Source organism: Colletotrichum jinshuiense, chromosome 5, assembly GCF_051148585.1.
Source record: "Colletotrichum jinshuiense chromosome 5, complete sequence".
In the NCBI taxonomy this organism is placed as follows: Eukaryota; Fungi; Ascomycota; class Sordariomycetes; order Glomerellales; family Glomerellaceae; genus Colletotrichum; species Colletotrichum jinshuiense.
In genome coordinates, this window is record NC_139312.1 from 1811667 (window position 1) to 1827778 (window position 16112).

General features: G+C 53.3%; 5 protein-coding genes across 5 annotated transcripts; 3 read left to right on the forward strand and 2 right to left on the reverse strand.

Annotated features, from left to right (window-relative positions):
* Positions 1-1395: 1395 nt before the first annotated feature.
* EsH8_V_000463 (uncharacterized protein) lies at positions 1396-1968 on the forward strand (the record flags this gene model as incomplete). The annotated part of the gene is made up of 3 exons (XM_083272979.1): positions 1396-1613; positions 1741-1825; positions 1888-1968. 3 exons carry the CDS (start codon positions 1396-1398, stop codon positions 1966-1968), a joined length of 384 nt encoding a protein of 127 aa, XP_083125694.1.
* A 1240-nt stretch (positions 1969-3208) lies between these two features.
* Positions 3209-5139, reverse strand: EsH8_V_000464 (uncharacterized protein; the record flags this gene model as incomplete). The annotated part of the gene is made up of 2 exons (XM_083272980.1): positions 3209-4461; positions 4515-5139. The coding sequence occupies 2 exons, from the start codon at positions 5137-5139 to the stop codon at positions 3209-3211; spliced, it is 1878 nt and encodes a 625-aa protein (XP_083125695.1).
* Positions 5140-7217: 2078 nt separating this feature from the next.
* On the reverse strand, positions 7218-7781 carry EsH8_V_000465 (60S ribosomal protein eL30; the record flags this gene model as incomplete). Its single annotated transcript, XM_083272981.1, has 3 exons — positions 7218-7316; positions 7475-7577; positions 7651-7781. 3 exons carry the CDS (start codon positions 7779-7781, stop codon positions 7218-7220), a joined length of 333 nt encoding a protein of 110 aa, XP_083125696.1.
* A 413-nt stretch (positions 7782-8194) lies between these two features.
* On the forward strand, positions 8195-9157 carry EsH8_V_000466 (60S ribosomal protein uL16; the record flags this gene model as incomplete). Its single annotated transcript, XM_083272982.1, has 3 exons — positions 8195-8239; positions 8481-8865; positions 8922-9157. 3 exons carry the CDS (start codon positions 8195-8197, stop codon positions 9155-9157), a joined length of 666 nt encoding a protein of 221 aa, XP_083125697.1.
* A 2902-nt stretch (positions 9158-12059) lies between these two features.
* EsH8_V_000467 (uncharacterized protein) lies at positions 12060-13781 on the forward strand (the record flags this gene model as incomplete). The annotated part of the gene is made up of 1 exon (XM_083272983.1): positions 12060-13781. One exon carries the CDS (start codon positions 12060-12062, stop codon positions 13779-13781), a length of 1722 nt encoding a protein of 573 aa, XP_083125698.1.
* Between the last annotated feature and the right edge of the window lie 2331 nt (positions 13782-16112).

Sequence of the window (16112 nt, forward strand, 5' to 3'; positions counted from 1 at the left end):
TCGTTAATCACGATGACTCTTCATCTTCAGCTGGCGTTTGCGCGACTTTGTTTTGCGTTGATTTTCTTCACCCTGCTGACCCCACCATTCGTGGACAACTATCCTTACTGGGCATATCAGGAAGCACATCACACTCATTCAGGGACGGTATTTTCTTCACCCGGGGGGTTGAACTGGGGACACTTGCCTTTTATTCTTGCGTTTTAACGGCCTGGGACCTTCCGAGAGGGGGAGAGAGAGAGATACGGCTTTTTGAACCCAAGGGTTTGCATTAGAAAGGAAAAGTAGCAACTACACTGTTGTAATTGTAACGAAACTTGACGACCAACAGAAAAGGAAAGAATGAAGATTTAGGACCGCCTACTGAGACGTGTAACAGGAGGCATGGTTACATTCACCATTGCTTGCATTGTCGTTAATGGATACAGTGACATGCGATAGGAAACACTTCCACGTAGACTGCAGTGACAAGACTTGGCTGAGAAGTATGTACAGGAGGTGCACAAACATATTTCCATCTCGGACATAGCATAAACCCCACATTACATCACTCTGCCAGCTGGCAATCGTCACATCGCGAACCAAACCTTTGACCAGTTAGTTGCCACTGACCGCCTTGATATGAGAAGGATGATCTGTGGATTAAAAGATACTCCAAGCAACGTGGGGGGTTACTTTATGCGGGTTGTTGGAAACCTGGAACTGTGCGATCAGAGCCGGGCCGGGCCCCACCGCAACCCTCTATCTCAATCTTCTTTTCTCCTCTTACATTTCTGATGTTGTTGTTGTTTTTGTTGTTGAGAAGAGGCGGGGTTCTTGAGCCTGCATCCTGCTGGAAGTAGGCATCCACCTGATCCACTCAACTCGTTGAGCGCGACAAATAGGCAACTTGGCCGAGCGGTCTAAGGCGCCAGACTCAAGATTCGAGGATCGTATCCCGCATCTTCCCTGATACCAGGGAGTATTCTGGTCTCGCAAGAGGCGTGAGTTCGAATCTCACAGTTGTCATCATTTTGCTTCTTTTCCTTTTTTGCTTTACTTCTGTGTATGCCCAATTTAAGACCAAAATAAAATGGGCAGCCCACTTCTCCTTCTCAAAAATCGTAAATTTGAGAATATGGGACTGGAAGATGTTTTCGTACCATGACTAGATATTGTGAGAGGATGAAGAGCGAGTTGCAGAAGGCTGTGCTTCCTAGCGACTCGGATAAGCTTCGGGACGGACTCCCTGTGCTGTGTTGTTCCAAATAACGCAAGCAACTGTACATATTGTGCCATTTACTGCGTATTGGCGAGTCATATAACACGTAAAGCATTGCTGGAAAACAGAGTTCTAACAAATCATTCGTAACCATTCCCAGAGAATTTCTAAACTCTCTCTCACCTCGTACAAACATGCCCGTCATCACCACCAAGGAGTCTGGTTCGGCTGTTGCCGCCACCCTCAAGGCCGAGGCCAGCGAGGCCAAACCTGCTTACCTCGTCGTCTACGCCTCCCACCGCAACGGCAGGTCGTGGTGCGGCGACTGCACCGCCGCCGAGCCGTACATCGAGAAGAAATTCGGCGGCGAGGACAACACCGTGAGGGTTGTCTATGCGGGATTGCCCGAGGAGTGAGTTGAAGTCGCCCATATCCTCTCCCTCACCCTGTCACTCTTCTAGTCTTTGCAGGGCTGTCATCAGACGGGTTCCGGGGAGAGAAGCCATTGAATGACGATTGCTAATAAAGTGTAAAACTAGGTGGAGAACCAAGAATAACCCGTGGAGACAAGAGCCATTCAATGTCACTAACCTGCCTACCCTGATCAAGGTCTCGGGAGAGAAGGTGAGTTTTCAACCTCACGCCCCCATTCGGAGATCGGCATCGTTGCTGACAAGCGACATCAGAAGTGGGAGAAGCTGGTTGAGGCAGACGTCTACGACCAAAAGAAGCTCGACGCTTTCGTCGGTGGTAACAGCCGCCTGTAAGCAGGAGCGGAGAGGCAACCCTTGGAGGCGACCAAGCTAGCGCGGTTTGTCAAGATGGACGGGTTTTCTTCGCCCCCAACGGAGTAGGGCGGCCTTTGCCCCGGATGAGTGCCGCCGACACAAGTCCATGTTCGGAGGCAAGGGGAATTCTGGGGAACGTGGCGGCTAACCGGCATGAGGGAAGGCCACTTTATCACGGTCAAGTAAATGCCCATGAGAGTCCGCCATGAGGGGACTTAGTGAAGATGAAGCATGTTGTCGATTCAACGAACGAAACGACAGATGCCCGAGGGTTCAGCTGCGTTGTTGAATAAAAACATGTGTTTCATGGCAACTGAGCTGGGCCATGATTACCTCGTCTTCCATTATTTCCAGCGCCCGAGAAACAAAGTTGGAATGGAGTATGTGTGTGGTGGGGCTTGGCATGCAGAAAACGCCTACTGTCTCGAGCCGTTCATGTACTCGACCGAATAATGGCCCCGTCAGGCTTTGTCATGGGCACAATTGTCTAAGCTGGATAGTCTGGATGCCTCGTAGATTACATAAACATCCGTTGGTTCTGCGAAGACTGCCGCATAACTTGGGCGTACACTTGGAGATGGAGGTAAAGGCTATTGCTACCCAACCCAGGAGGGCCTCTAGATTTAAAGACAAACGTCAAGCCATCTCTGCATTACTCATGTATCTATCCAACATTGCGTCTAGCTAATAGTGGCCAAGGATTCAACATCCATAAAGGGCCATGCGCAGGAACAGACGCCTGTCATCAAGTATCCATCCAGCCATAGGAAATATGGGCTGTTGTATGAAAAAGAAAAGGCATTAAACAACACCAAAAAAACCTCATCTTCCAATTTAAATCCAAACAATGTCTTCCTCGTCTTCTCTCTCTTTGAAAAAACACTGAAAAGTAAATATAATGTGTCGTTAAAAAATAACGTGACCACAGGAGGAAGAAGCAAGTAATAACAGCGGCAAAGATGGACAGCGCCTACATACCCAATGTTTCGTTCGTACACTACCTGAAATGCCGGCCAGACCCTGTGTGCAAAAACCCAAGCAGCGCATGTGAAGACCCAAGAAAATCCCGCGCACGGGAAAAGGAGGGGTATCCCATCTCTTTTTCTTATCCAACAATGCCAAAGTCCGGTACCAGGAGGGGATGTATGGGGGAGGGGAAAGCGATGCGACGACAAGCAAACAAGGAGGTCATAAACATAACACCATAATCATGTGCCGATCATTCGGGAATAGGGTCGTTGGACGTGGCCGCGGCGGCCTCGTCCTTCTTGCCCCAGCCAGAGGCCCATCCCATCCAGCTCGATCGCTTGTTTTCCTGCTTAGCCTCGTTGTTCTCCTGAACCAGACGCAAAGGACGAGGCTTGTTGCCTGCAAATGTCGTCTGCTTCTCGTGGTGGGACCGTGGGGGCGACTGCGAAGGAGGAGTGGTGATGTCGTTCGAGTCACCACTTGTGCTCGAAGTCTCGCTGCGCATGCCAGGGAAGTTACCTGTCGTCGGCGCTTGCTGGCCACTGGGTGCCCGCGCTACCGCATTGGGGTTGCCGCCAAAGAAGGTCTGAGAGGTTCGTGGTGTGCGAGGGGAGCCAAGGGGCGGCGAGATAGGACCTTCTGGTCCCCTGTACATCTGGTTGACCAGATTGACACCAGTGAACTGCTCGCTCATCGGTCGGGCGCGACGCGTACTGGAGGAGCGTGTCAGATTTCCGATAGGAATGCGAGGCGCCGTATCCGGATCGGTATGCGCCGAGTTAACTGGCTGCGCCGAAGGCATGTAAGACATGGGCCTTGGTCTGGGCTTGTTCGGGCCGGCAGCCATGGTTTTCGCCCGTTGCAACAGTGATGCTCCGGAAGCACCCTTCTCTGGCGGTGGCGGTGGAAGGTCTTTGTTGGTGTTTGCAGTCGGCTTCAGTTCGGTCGAGGTGTCTAGGATATGCTCGAAGTCTTGGTGCTGCAGGAGCCTCTCAATGATTTTGTTGATGTAGAGAGTTAACGCCTTGTTCTGGTCCTTCATAGACTTGACCTCTGTTTCGAGTCGTCGGACATGTTCGCTGTCGTTACCGCCGTCAGATGCCTCGGACAGCTCGTCGGCCAAGCTTGCGCCACCAGAACGGCCCTCAAGTGCATTGAGCGCATCCTGGTTGGCGGACACACCCATATAGCTGAAGTCGTTCTTAGCGAAATCGCCGTTCAATGTTTTCTCCTGAAGGAGCAACTGGTAACTCTCGTTGTCTTCCATGAGCCGAGCATTGGCCATGCGAGCTTCCATCAACAGCCGTTCTACCTCCTGCAGTCTGCCACCACCCTGGTTCTCAGACTCAACCAACTTGATCTGAGCCTCGGCCAGTTCAAGTCGCAGCGACTCAATCAGCTTGTCCTTTTGAAGCAGGAGCTTGGAGTTGTTCCGGGAATCGCTGCGGTTCAAGGACGAAGGGGGTGCAAAACTGCCGTTGTCAACATTAGGCGATGATGCTGCTGCTTGGTAATGTTAGCACCGGACAGTTCATATTTGACAGGATGGGACCTACATTGTCTTGACGATCGGCCCTCCTCGTCGTTAGCCATCCGCTGCGACAAGGTGTCCTTTAGTCTCTGGATGATTGTCTGCATTTCCTCTTCCCTGTTGGACATGTCTTCCTTTTCCTTGGTCATGGAGCTTCGCTCAGCCTCGTAGATTGCCTCCATCTCACGCATCTGTCTAGCAGCGTCTCTCTTCTCGTTCTTCAGCGTCTCGATTTGCTCTTCTGTTTCGTGCACCTTTTCCTCCAACTTGGAGGATTCCTTGATTGCATCGTCTAGTCTCGTCTGCAGCACTTCGACCTGTTTCCTAAACTGCTCTGACGAAATCTCAGCTTTGGAGAGGCGCTCCTTGAGGTCGTCCAACAGCGCAACAGTCTCTGCTCTTGCAGCCTCCTCGGCTTCGGAACTGCCATTGTTATTGCCCAGCATGGAATCCCTTCTTGCGGCAGCTGCACGAGCGGACACGGGCGTCCCTGTCCGAGGCGGCGCTCTGCGCGCAGCAGAAGCGGCGGTGGGCGTGGAGGATCGCGTAGGCGTTCTCGCAGGAGAAGCAGAAGGTGACGAGGCAGAGTCGGTCGAGGAAACCCGACCAACACCTGCAGCGGGTGGTTTCTTTGCGGTGGCAGCGGACATGGTGTCGCGACGATTTGTTGTGGCGATGGTTTATTGTCGTTCGCGGCGGAGGTAACCTGGGGAAACAAAGGTAAGCGGGGGTTGTCGAGGGATAAAAAAAAAAGCGGCGGTCGAGGCAGTGAGGGTAGATATTTCTGTAGTGACGATGATTCGATCCGGAGAATGAAAGCTATCTTACCAGAGGTGTGCAATTGCTTATTTTAGGAGCAAGCGGCGTGGGATGCACAGCAGCGAAAGTTGTCGATCGTTGGGCCCCCAGAAATGCGGATGCCAAATAGGTGTGCAGTGCAGAATGAGAGGGTGTGCAGCTTTGCAAGCTTAAGTCGTGTCAGACGGCTTCAGCCCCGGTAAGGTCTTCTCAGTTCTTGCGCTGGGTCCTGGTACGGTACTATGGCAGGTACTTGAAGGTGCAGTGTCGGTGTCGGTGTCGGTTGTCCAGTCCACGGGTGAATTTCCAATATTCCGGGGCGGCTTCAGGGGGCTTAATTCGCTAGACTGTTCAGGATTGAGGACGTGGGCCAACCAGGAAACAAGGAGCAGGAACAAAACGATGCTTTTTCCAACCTGTGCCGCTAACGTTTTCGCGTTACTCGAATGCTGCAGAAAGAACAGATTCGGCCGGCATCCAGAAAGCCTAACCTTGCGTTGGCACCTTTCTTGATGGCGTAGTGTGTGGTAGGTCAGGCAACGCCGGGTAATGCTAAGACATGCTATTTTCGCTCGATCTCTTCTTTTGTTCGGTCTGCACTGAGACTGTTGTCGTCGGATGCGTCCGAGGGAGCCCGTGGCAAGCTCTCGTTTCAGTCCCGTCTTCGTAGCCGGCGCTCGCAACTTTCGGTGGATGATGTGAGATGGCGGCAGTGCCAGGCGGTGGCCAGCGCTGCAAGTAAGATGCCGCACACGCCGTCTCGTCTTCGGAAAAGATGAGGTGAATGGGCCTCTTCCTTTCCCTGTTGTTTCTCCAAATATGGGCTTGTGAGGTGCCGTAAATGGAAGATGGAATCATTCGCGTGAATGAGCTGGCGGGTAGCCCACAATGTTATAGCTACAAATCAGCTTGCCATCCGTCGCGTCCATAATAACAACAACACGTTGGCTACAAGTGCCGTTACTGGCGAATTGGACCTTGATGCATTTCGGCGTCTTGCTGAAACACCCTCGTTCGCTGTCAAGAGAGCCAGGCATTGCCCTTGGGGACCACTCATGGTTATGTTCGCTTCACTTTGACTGGCCAACTCTCCAGAGGGAGCGGTACCTCACAGTAGTACCTAGATGGCTCCCAGGTCGTCTTAGCAAGCACATGCTATGGTAGGGGTCCTCCGCTAACCTGCACGCCCCCTATTCCCTCCATACTGAGCAAGCGGAATGCGGAGACCATTGATAGTGGGCTCGGCCCGTCTTTGTACTCCAGCATTCAATCGAGTCATTGGATGAACAATTTGCACGCGACCGGCCAGAACTCACCGCAGTGGGAACAGCGAAATTATCTTCATGTTGGCATCAATGCAAGACTTGTGACGGCCTTCCTGATCTAGGCCCCGGATGCCTAGCCGGATATCTGCCAATTTCCTGTACATTGATTAGCGGGAGGATAGGCACCGAGCCTGGCCACCGTTACCCGGCCCGGCTCCGCAAACGAACGAGTTCGTCGGGACGGTGTATTTTTGCTGTTCAGCTCCGCATGGTTATGAATGCGATGTCGGGTGCCAGACAAGCGCGCTGGGACAGTGGCAGGTGTCTCGCCGTCTCGAGCAATGAATGCCAACTCTTAAGAAAACATCCCCATTTGATCCGCAATTACCGCACGCATCTTCAGTCAAAGCACACAAAAGACATACATAGGACTTGGGTAAAAAAGAGCAAACACAGGTGGACTTGTTGGATGGCTGTGTAACAGGCGAGTTTTTCTTGATTCAAAGTGCCTATCTGGTCTGTCATGAGGTCGTATCTTTACGATAATCCCCGAGGTATCATAGCGGCATATCCCAAGCCGCGGTCCCAAACTGTGAAATGCACGTTTCTTTTTCCTTTGACCATAATCCCTAACGCCGTTACCAGCCAATGCGGTTTTAATCCATTTAAGCGACCTGGTCACTGAGGATGTCGGAGTCACCGGCATCGATAATGGCCATGGTACCGCAGCGGAAGAGCTTACCGCAGGCAGTGCCGAGCTCAATCTGTTGGAGGTAGCAAGTAAGCATTTGATCACCCTCCAAAGTCTAAAAAGAGACTTTTTCGCTGGGTTGACCAAGGGACTGGTTGTCCTCAAGGTCGATAGCAAGGGAAGACCGGTAACAAGACAGCGATTGCCTGAACCGGGTTGAGAGTAACTTACGTTGGTGCCGCTGAAGTGGTGGACGGGAGCCTTGGACAGCATGGCGTAGTACTCAAGCTCGGACTTGCGGAGAGGGGGAGTGTTGCCAGCAATCAGGATGAGCCTGACGATTGATGTGTAAGTGATTGCTCGTGGAATCCGGTAGAAGAAAAAATGGTGTGTAAAAAATAACTTACTTGGCCTTGCCGGTGCGCAGGCTCTTGAGGGTCGACTTGTAGCCCAGAACGACCTTACCAGACTTCATCACAAGCGCGAGCTTGGAGTTGATGGAGTTCTGGTCCTTCTTCGCCTTCTTCTGGGGAGCCATTTTGATTGATTTGGGGGGGTTTGGCTGGTGGTTAGGTGGAAGGGCGCTGGGCGTTGATGTTGTCGTCGATATCGTCAAGGGGAGAAATACTTCAAAAACGAAATTTGCGGCTTGGTTTTTGGCAATCCCAAATTGCCCCGCAAAGAGTCACATCGGCGTGCTGGCCAATGGGAGCGCTGCCACCCCTGCGGTCAAGCCCTAAAGGGCCTGCTATTAAGCGAGCCCGAGTGGGGCGGTTTGGCCACCGCTTGCTTACCCAGCGTTTGCTTTGAAATCAAAAGTTGCACTGTCTGAGGCATCGCAGCAACCTTACAAAAGTGAGCGACGCCTGAACTCTGGTCGGAATCGACATCCAACCCACTAACCAACCAACAGAATAGTCCGACTGATCCCGTGAGATCAACACCGACAAAATGGCCCGTCGTCCCGCTCGTTGCTACCGGTACTGCAAGAACAAGGTGAGCGACTTCCGTCAAACCCTTGTCTCCTGCGACGACGCCCGATATCCCACGCCGTTTTTTTGCGCATCAAAAGAGGAGGAAGGAGGTGAGGGTACCGCGGGTCAACAGCGTCATTACGGAAAGTCTCGATATCTGTTGGCGATGATGCGCATTTGAACGACTGGAGATGAAGGGGTTGTTGAATGGCTTGGGAATGTTTTCGCACCCGTGAAATCATGCTAACTTCTGCTTTTCTCAGCCGTACCCCAAGTCGCGCTTCAACCGCGGTGTCCCCGACCCCAAGATCCGTATCTTCGATCTTGGCCGCAAGCGTGCGACTGTCGATGACTTCCCTCTCTGCATCCACATGGTCTCCAACGAATATGAGCAGCTGAGTTCCGAGGCTCTCGAGGCCGCCCGTATTTGCGCCAACAAGTACTTCGTCAAGACCGCCGGCAAGGAGTCCTTCCATCTCCGTGTCCGCGCCCACCCCTACCACGTCGTCCGTATCAACAAGATGTTGTCTTGCGCCGGTGCCGATAGACTGCAGACTGGTATGCGTGGTGCCTGGGGTAAGCCCAACGGCACTGTTGCCCGTGTCAACATTGGCCAGATCATCATGAGCATCCGCACTCGTGACTCTAGTATGTCCACTTCACGAATAATTGTTTACACCTCATGTCATTAACACTTTCTTCAGACAAGGCCGTTGCCCTCGAGGCCCTCCGCCGCTCCCAGTACAAGTTCCCCGGTCGCCAGAAGATCATTATCTCCAAGAACTGGGGCTTCACCCCCCTTCGCCGCGAGGAGTACCTCGAGAAGAAGGCTGCTGGCCGCGTCAAGGTCGACGGTGCCTACGTCCAGTTCCTCAGCAACCACGGCAAGCTCGCGGAGAACATGAAGCGCTTCCCCGATGCCTTCGCCTCTGAGGCGTAAGGTCGGAGTTCGTGTTTCTTCTGGGATTTGGTTTCTACAGGCTGGCGTCTAAAGTGAATTGCATGTCTACGTCATGGGAGTCATGCTGCGGCGGACTCTAGATAGGAATTCAATCATTGGCATTCTACACGTCACAACATGCGCATGTACCTTACGACGAACGGCATCTGGAATCATGGGAGATTGGGAAAGGGATTTGGTACTAGGGTCGTAGGCGGGTTTCGCAAAGAAGCTTAATGGACGAGTCTACTGGGCAAACAGATACCCTCTACTTTCTCTGAGACATGCAGACAACCAAGATACTTGACTGAGGCTGAAGCGAACATCGTGCGTCGCTAGTGATTTGCTGTTGGAGACGGTCTGGCCCGTGGATCATCCGTGGCGATAAATGACACCATGTGGGCGGGCACGTACTCAGCTGGGTCACGCAGACGACCCCTCATCTGTTCAAAGCGTGCTTGGGTGTCTCGACGGGGAGTTTCTCAGGGGCCAGCCCAGCTGATTACCAAAAATGAGGAGCGGTTCATGCTGTATGCGGTGCGGATTTTGCGAGGCAAATGGTACGTAATTGCCGTAGATATTTCTCGAAGTATCCTTCTTTACCCGGAAAGTGCCCGTTATCTCGTAAGCACAATGGCTGATTAAGATGCCGGGGCTTAAATTACAGATACAAGTCCCATGTACGAATGCTGTATGCAAATAGGGCATCTCACGGTGTCCTGCTGCATGTACCGACCAGTGCAGGAACATCCCGACCAGCTGTCTGAGAATAGCAGATCCTGTCAAAGATGCAGAAGCAAACGTGGCTGGGCAGCTGGGCAGACTGCGGACCCGGTGCGCGCCAGTTAGAGTCTGCAGTGAGATCGCGGATGATGGCTGGTGGAATGAGATGGGGTGCAGAGATGGACCAACAGAGGTTGCGACTTTCGGAGCGCCAACGTGCCAGCTTGAGTGTTCGAAGGGAGGTGGCGGGCGGCGATCAGGTCCCACCGAGATCCCAGGTGACCCAAATGACGTTATCGGGATTTCGGATGGTGTTCGGTGTGAGACGTTGAGATGCCACCAAGTAGTTGGAACGTCTTTTAGACTTGTTTGGTTGAGGTACCTTTAACTTCACGACTCGCGAGAGGTTCGGGAGGCCTAGGTACTCCGAACGTCGGGATGGGGAACAAGCCGAGAATGGGCGAAAAGAGTCAGAAAATTTTAGGACTGGGGTGGAAGGTGGCATCTTGGAAGTTTCCCCCCCTCTCTCTTCTCACTTGGAAGGGCCGAAGACTCGGAATGGAAGGCATTGACCTCGGTGATAAGCTGATGGGTGCGGTTTGGGATGGGATTCCTGGACTACGAAATCTGCCAACCTGTGGAAGAGGAGTTCATGTACGTGGCAGCCAGCATGGATCTGCTTGCACTTTGGAAAAGGTAGCCACTGACGTGACACCAGCCCCTTAAGAGTTTACGTACGATAGGCATGATGTTCTCGTAGGTAAAGGGGGATGGCCCATCTTTCTTGATCTCAGTCTGGAAGGTGGCTGTATGGTGACTGCGTGCTCTGCAGGTTGCTTATAACTGTCGCGCGCAAAGCGGTGGTAAGTGTCAAAGTGAGACGACACACTTGATTCCCACCCGCAAATGATTGGTAGAACGCAATAAATGACACAAACATTATCCCGTATCCATTCGGGGTGCTAGGCTGGTAGATTGCCGGGAAACAAAGTAGAGTTAATGGCTCTCTCCCCTCCAGTCGAGTCTTACCGCCACGTCTCATCATGCCTACCGCTCAGGGCGCATCTGAACTATTGCAGAGCAAAAAGGTGTGGCAGACGCTCAGCGCAGCCAGTCGTCAGCCAGCCCCAAAAGTCTGTCAGGGGCCCAACGCCATCAGCACCCCATCAGTCAGGTCAGTCAAATCAGTCAGCCCAGGTCAGTTCATGGATGAGTGGGTTGTCCGGACTCAAAGTTGGCACCTTTTGGCGCCTTGGTGTTCTGGTGGGAGGGATGTGGGTGAAGTGACCTACCTGCTTGCTCGGTGCAAAAACAGCGAGCCCGAAGCTTGTACTTCCTACGCATTCTCTCTGCTATTGGGTACCTAAAGGCCCCCCTCCCTCTGTGCTGTATTTTCCTTCTTCCCTCCCTCTCCACATACAGAGGGTGTTGGCGGCCATGGATGAAATGCCAAAGGCTTATTGAGGTTGTCCTTGGATCCCTTGCTTGCCGCACGCGAGCACATCATCCACCCCCCATTCCGGTCTGACCCTGCGCATCCATCCGCCTGCCCTCGCCCCCCCTTGCCAGCAACACCTGGGGGCTCTACCAATCTGCTTTTCTGTCCTGGACTCTTGTCTGAGAATACCGCACCTGTCCCGCCAAGTTGCCCACTTCTTCGGGGATACTCGTAACGGCGCGCGGTGGAAGGTACATGACCGATCTGGTGGGTAATTTGTACTGAGGTACTTAGTCGGTGACGCCTTAATCAGTGACAGCCCCAGTCCGTCATCCTCTCTCTTTAGCGTTAGCCCCCAAAAGAACCCACACTCACCCACTCCTTATCCTCTTATCACCCATCCCGCATTCTTCCTTCTTGTCGGTGTTGGTCCCAGTAGTCTGCTGCCACATATATCTGGTGCGAGGCCTGTATTCCGATCGGTTGTTATGTTTACTGTCATGAATGTTTGACCTCCCCAGAACGTCCTAAACTTCCCTGTCCGACCTCGAGACGATATCGACCAACGAACCGGACACGCTAATAAAACGCGGGGCACCGTTATCGAGGTGTCACTGCGATATCGCGACTTCGGGAGACTTACTGTAATTGTTGCCCAATTAGTATCGGACAAATACACCTTAGGTCTGGCAGTTTCCCCCCTTTCAACCAGTCTGAAAACTTGGCAACGAGAGTCGCATCATGGCTTTCCATCAACCTACCCAAAGACCGTCGCAGCAGCGTGCCGTCCGCCTTGTGCAAGAGGAGGAGCGGGTCGATTCCCAACTGCACATTCAGGACCCTGCCGCCAACGACGCCTCTCACTCATGGGTACTCTTTGAGCCCGCCGACGACACTACAACAGCTTCCTACCTCAGCGAAGAGGAGGAGTCCCTCCCTACCCCTGGAAGATCGAGGCTTAGTGACATAGGCAGCCTCAACACTTTTATTCACTCCGTCCGCGATACCGATTCGCGGCAGTCGGGTGTACTTTCAAGCGCCATCTACGAGGAGTCGGTCGAAGATGACGCCGAACTTGACAGCCTCGATAGTCACCTCCCGGAATTTCGGACAGTTCCAAGTCTTTACACACAATCTGCTGGTGTTGGGGCAGCCCAGAACCTTCCTGTACTCCCCGCCCACGATGGTCTGGGCTCTTTCAGGCTAGACAGCCCCGAGGTTCAAGAACAGATCTATGCCTTTGAGAGGTTCAACCCTAAGCGCGTGCGAAGGCGGCGCGAAAGCCTCGAGCTGGCCCAGCTGGAGATGGAAACCGGGCAACAACAAGAAACACACAAGATGCAAAGGATCGAGGCCTGGCGACTGGAACAGAGTCGCATCCTGTTGGAGGAGATTGGTAGGGAGACCAGACGGCGACGTCAGTCTATGGTCTCCGTCAGGTCAGCCGTGACGGCTGAAGAGAGGCAGGCTGAGGACGTCGCAAGCTTGAGTGCTGTCGGAAACGAAGACGACGCTGATAGTATGGATTGGCACTATGAGTCGACTGACACCAAGGAAACCGAGGGAGGCCTGCTCGCCAGAATCACCCGCCAGGTCCTAATCGACTTGGGCATTGATGAGAGATTACTTTCGATTCTCCTGGGAGAGGAGCTTCCAACAGAAGACGACTTATCAACAACCCCCCAAACGCGCGCAGATCTCTCCAGCACCCCCACTCAGGATTCCAATGACTCACCATGGCAGCTTCGGGCACTCGATCGTGTTGCAAAAGATCTTGGCCTACTGGTGAACCAGCTCTCGCATCACCACCCGGGCGCTTTTTCAACCTACACCCGCATGCAGCAAATGCCTATACCGTATGCCGGGTTGCCCGCCATTCCAGAGTCCAGTGCCGACACGCCACTGGCTCCCGCCGCGCAGGATGTGTCCACATCTATGCCCGAATTCCAGCCAACAATGGTTCAGCACTCGAGCCCCATCGGCATCCCCGCTGCCCGCCCCCAGTCGGATGCACCCGTCTCTGTGACTCGGGATGAGTCAAATCCTCTGCCTGCGTCTTTTACCCAAGAAGAATGGGAACAAGACTTGGACGTCAATCTCGTCTTTCGGTATCTACGATCCCGCTTCAGCTCGCGGTCGACGCCGTCATCTGCTTTCACAACCGGTACTTCCCACCTTGCCACCTCGAGCACGCCAGACACAGCAGCTAAGGCCGCGCGGGTGCGCCAGCATCACCCTCTCGTCTCCCGAGCCCGACCGGTAGAGAGAAGGACGTTTAAGGCGACGGCGCCGTCCAACCCCGCCGTTATGCGGCATGCGTCCAGCTGCGCCAGCCAAAGCACACGCCGGTCGGCGAGACGCAGTAGCGTTTCATCACGTCACTACTGGGACATTGGAGGCTCTCTCGGAACCGGATCAGTCATCGCCTCAGTGGGCCCAATGGGCAGCTGGGGAGAGGTTTGAGTCAATTAGATCGGAAACAGCACCTGTTTTCTTTTATCAGCCGCGGTTGCCGGCTCAGAACGGGGTTTAATCGCAATAGATGTACACTACTTGGGCCAGCTGGAGTTAAAGAGTTTCATTGCACATTTACAATCACTGGGGAGGAGGCATTTGCATTACTATAACGACATAAGGCTGTTTGGAGCCCTAGGGTTATCTGCCAGCCACATAAATATTGGATTCATAGCGAGCCTATATAATTCAAGTCAGTTTCTCAAGTAACTCACTGATTCTTCGTGACCCGGCGGATAAGCAAAACCAAACATACCATATCGTTATCGTTGGATTGTGCAGAGGTGAAATAAAAGATGGCAGGCTGACTTACCTCAATTGGTAAGCAGGCATGCCCGGAAAGGAAAAGTTCACACCTCCGGATCTTTGGTCAGATTGACCGGCTAGGCAGCGGCAGATGTGGATCTTAGGCCCCGAGCGGGACGGGAAGGGTGACACAAGCAAATAGGTGGTGTGGTGACCAACTTCCGCAAGACATGGTGGACAAATTATTCGTCACGCAAGCTCGTCATGACCTCCGCCGTTTCGGTCGGCCAGTGGAGGGATCGCATTTTTGCTGAGGGATCGTCACGCAGACTTCCCGGCCAACTATGTAATCCGAGGCTGCTATGGGCTCCCACGATTTTCATAGTTGCCTTTGAAAGGCCGGGAATCCAAAGGTTTGTTTCGCTAAGGGCCAGTCATGTTAGACGCCTCGTCTTGAGTGGGTCGCCATGCGGAAGCCTCACGCCTGCGAATGGACAGTATCATCGACGGCCAGCCTGGGGCGGCCCCCATCCTTCTACGAAGGACCCCCCCAAGGGCACAAAGATCCTATCAACCAAAGCGAAGAAGGCGTGCCCGTGCCAAAAATCAAGAAAAGAAAGAAGAAAAAAGAGTGGGCGTTTAGTCGATCCAACGATGTCAAGTCAATGACTTCAATCTGTTATGTCCTTCCGTCTCTGGAATGATGGTTGTGTCATTGCTTTTTCGGCTTTCGCACCCCCCTCCATACCACCATACCGTAGTGTCCATCTTCCCATGTCGTTGTCCAGTATTCAGGTTTAATGTGGAGAAAGTCGTTTGGGGCTAAGCAAGGCTGGGAGGTGCGTTGGAAGTCGCTGCAGGAGAATCAACTCTCAACTCGCTGTGTTGAAAGGGTGTGTCGGTTGGAGTTGAAGCTCAGGAAGGTACATAGCACTGCAGCGAAAGAGGAGAGGAGGCGGGCTAGGGAGGGGGCCCGAGTCTCCCAGAGGCTGGAAGTAGCCAATAGGAGACTGTGCTGCATGCCAACCGAGCCAGGAACATGGAGCTTGCAAGGGTCCGCGAACCACCTGGACACTTTAACCCATGGTAAGGACGCGTTCTGGACGTGGTTTGATGCTTTCTTTCCCAGTCCTCCTGCCGATGCCCTGTTATAGTGATCGGCTAAGAAAACGCGCGGTAAAAGCGCCCACCGATTTCCGCTGTTTACAACGGGCTGCCCTCGCCAGCAGCGGGGAAAGGAGCTGAAGCAGATAGACACCCCCTCCAGACAGCCGGCCTTTCTTGTCTGAAGCCATCCTTGAGAAGTGACGAGAGGTACCGGGTTCGCGTCAGGTAACGGATGGCGCGCAATATACCCACACGAACGGTACGTACAGTCAGGCACTTCCAACACTGCATCGCAGCTCTAGCTTACTGCCCGCATCAACCACCACCTCCTCCTCGCGTATTAGTTACCTTGTCTCTACAAACAACAAACGGAGGCCATAATTATTAGGATTGGAGTCGAGATATCAGGAACCCCTGCAGCTGTTTCCGAGTCATTTTGCTCACCTGCAGGCCACGATAGCACCTTTAGGGAGCAGCAACCTCCAGCTCGGTTTAACTGTTTCTCTTCTCCACATTTTCCCATGCCATCATATCGTCTTTATCGTTCCTGGTTATTCGCGTTCCCTCCATCCCCCCTGCCATCACCCACATCAACCAACGTCCTGGTTCTGTCGTGCTCGCGCTGCCCAATCCAGTAGCCGCCTCACTTTCATCAACAACACCTAGCCCTCCTCCAGTCAATTGTTCGCCAGACTCGTCCGCCTGCCACCTTCTCTTGTCGTGCACATCACAGAGTATCCGCGCACGCGTATAAAAAGAGCGCCCGGTCGCCATTTTCTCTTCGATTGCCGGCCCATCATATATCTCTTCCGTTACGGGTGCGTGCTGCGGCCTGTGGACTCCCCGATTTGGCTTGCGAATGGCGACTTCCAGCCTGGACACATTTCTTGTCGGCCAGATAGCTAATGACAACAGCAGCTGCAATGT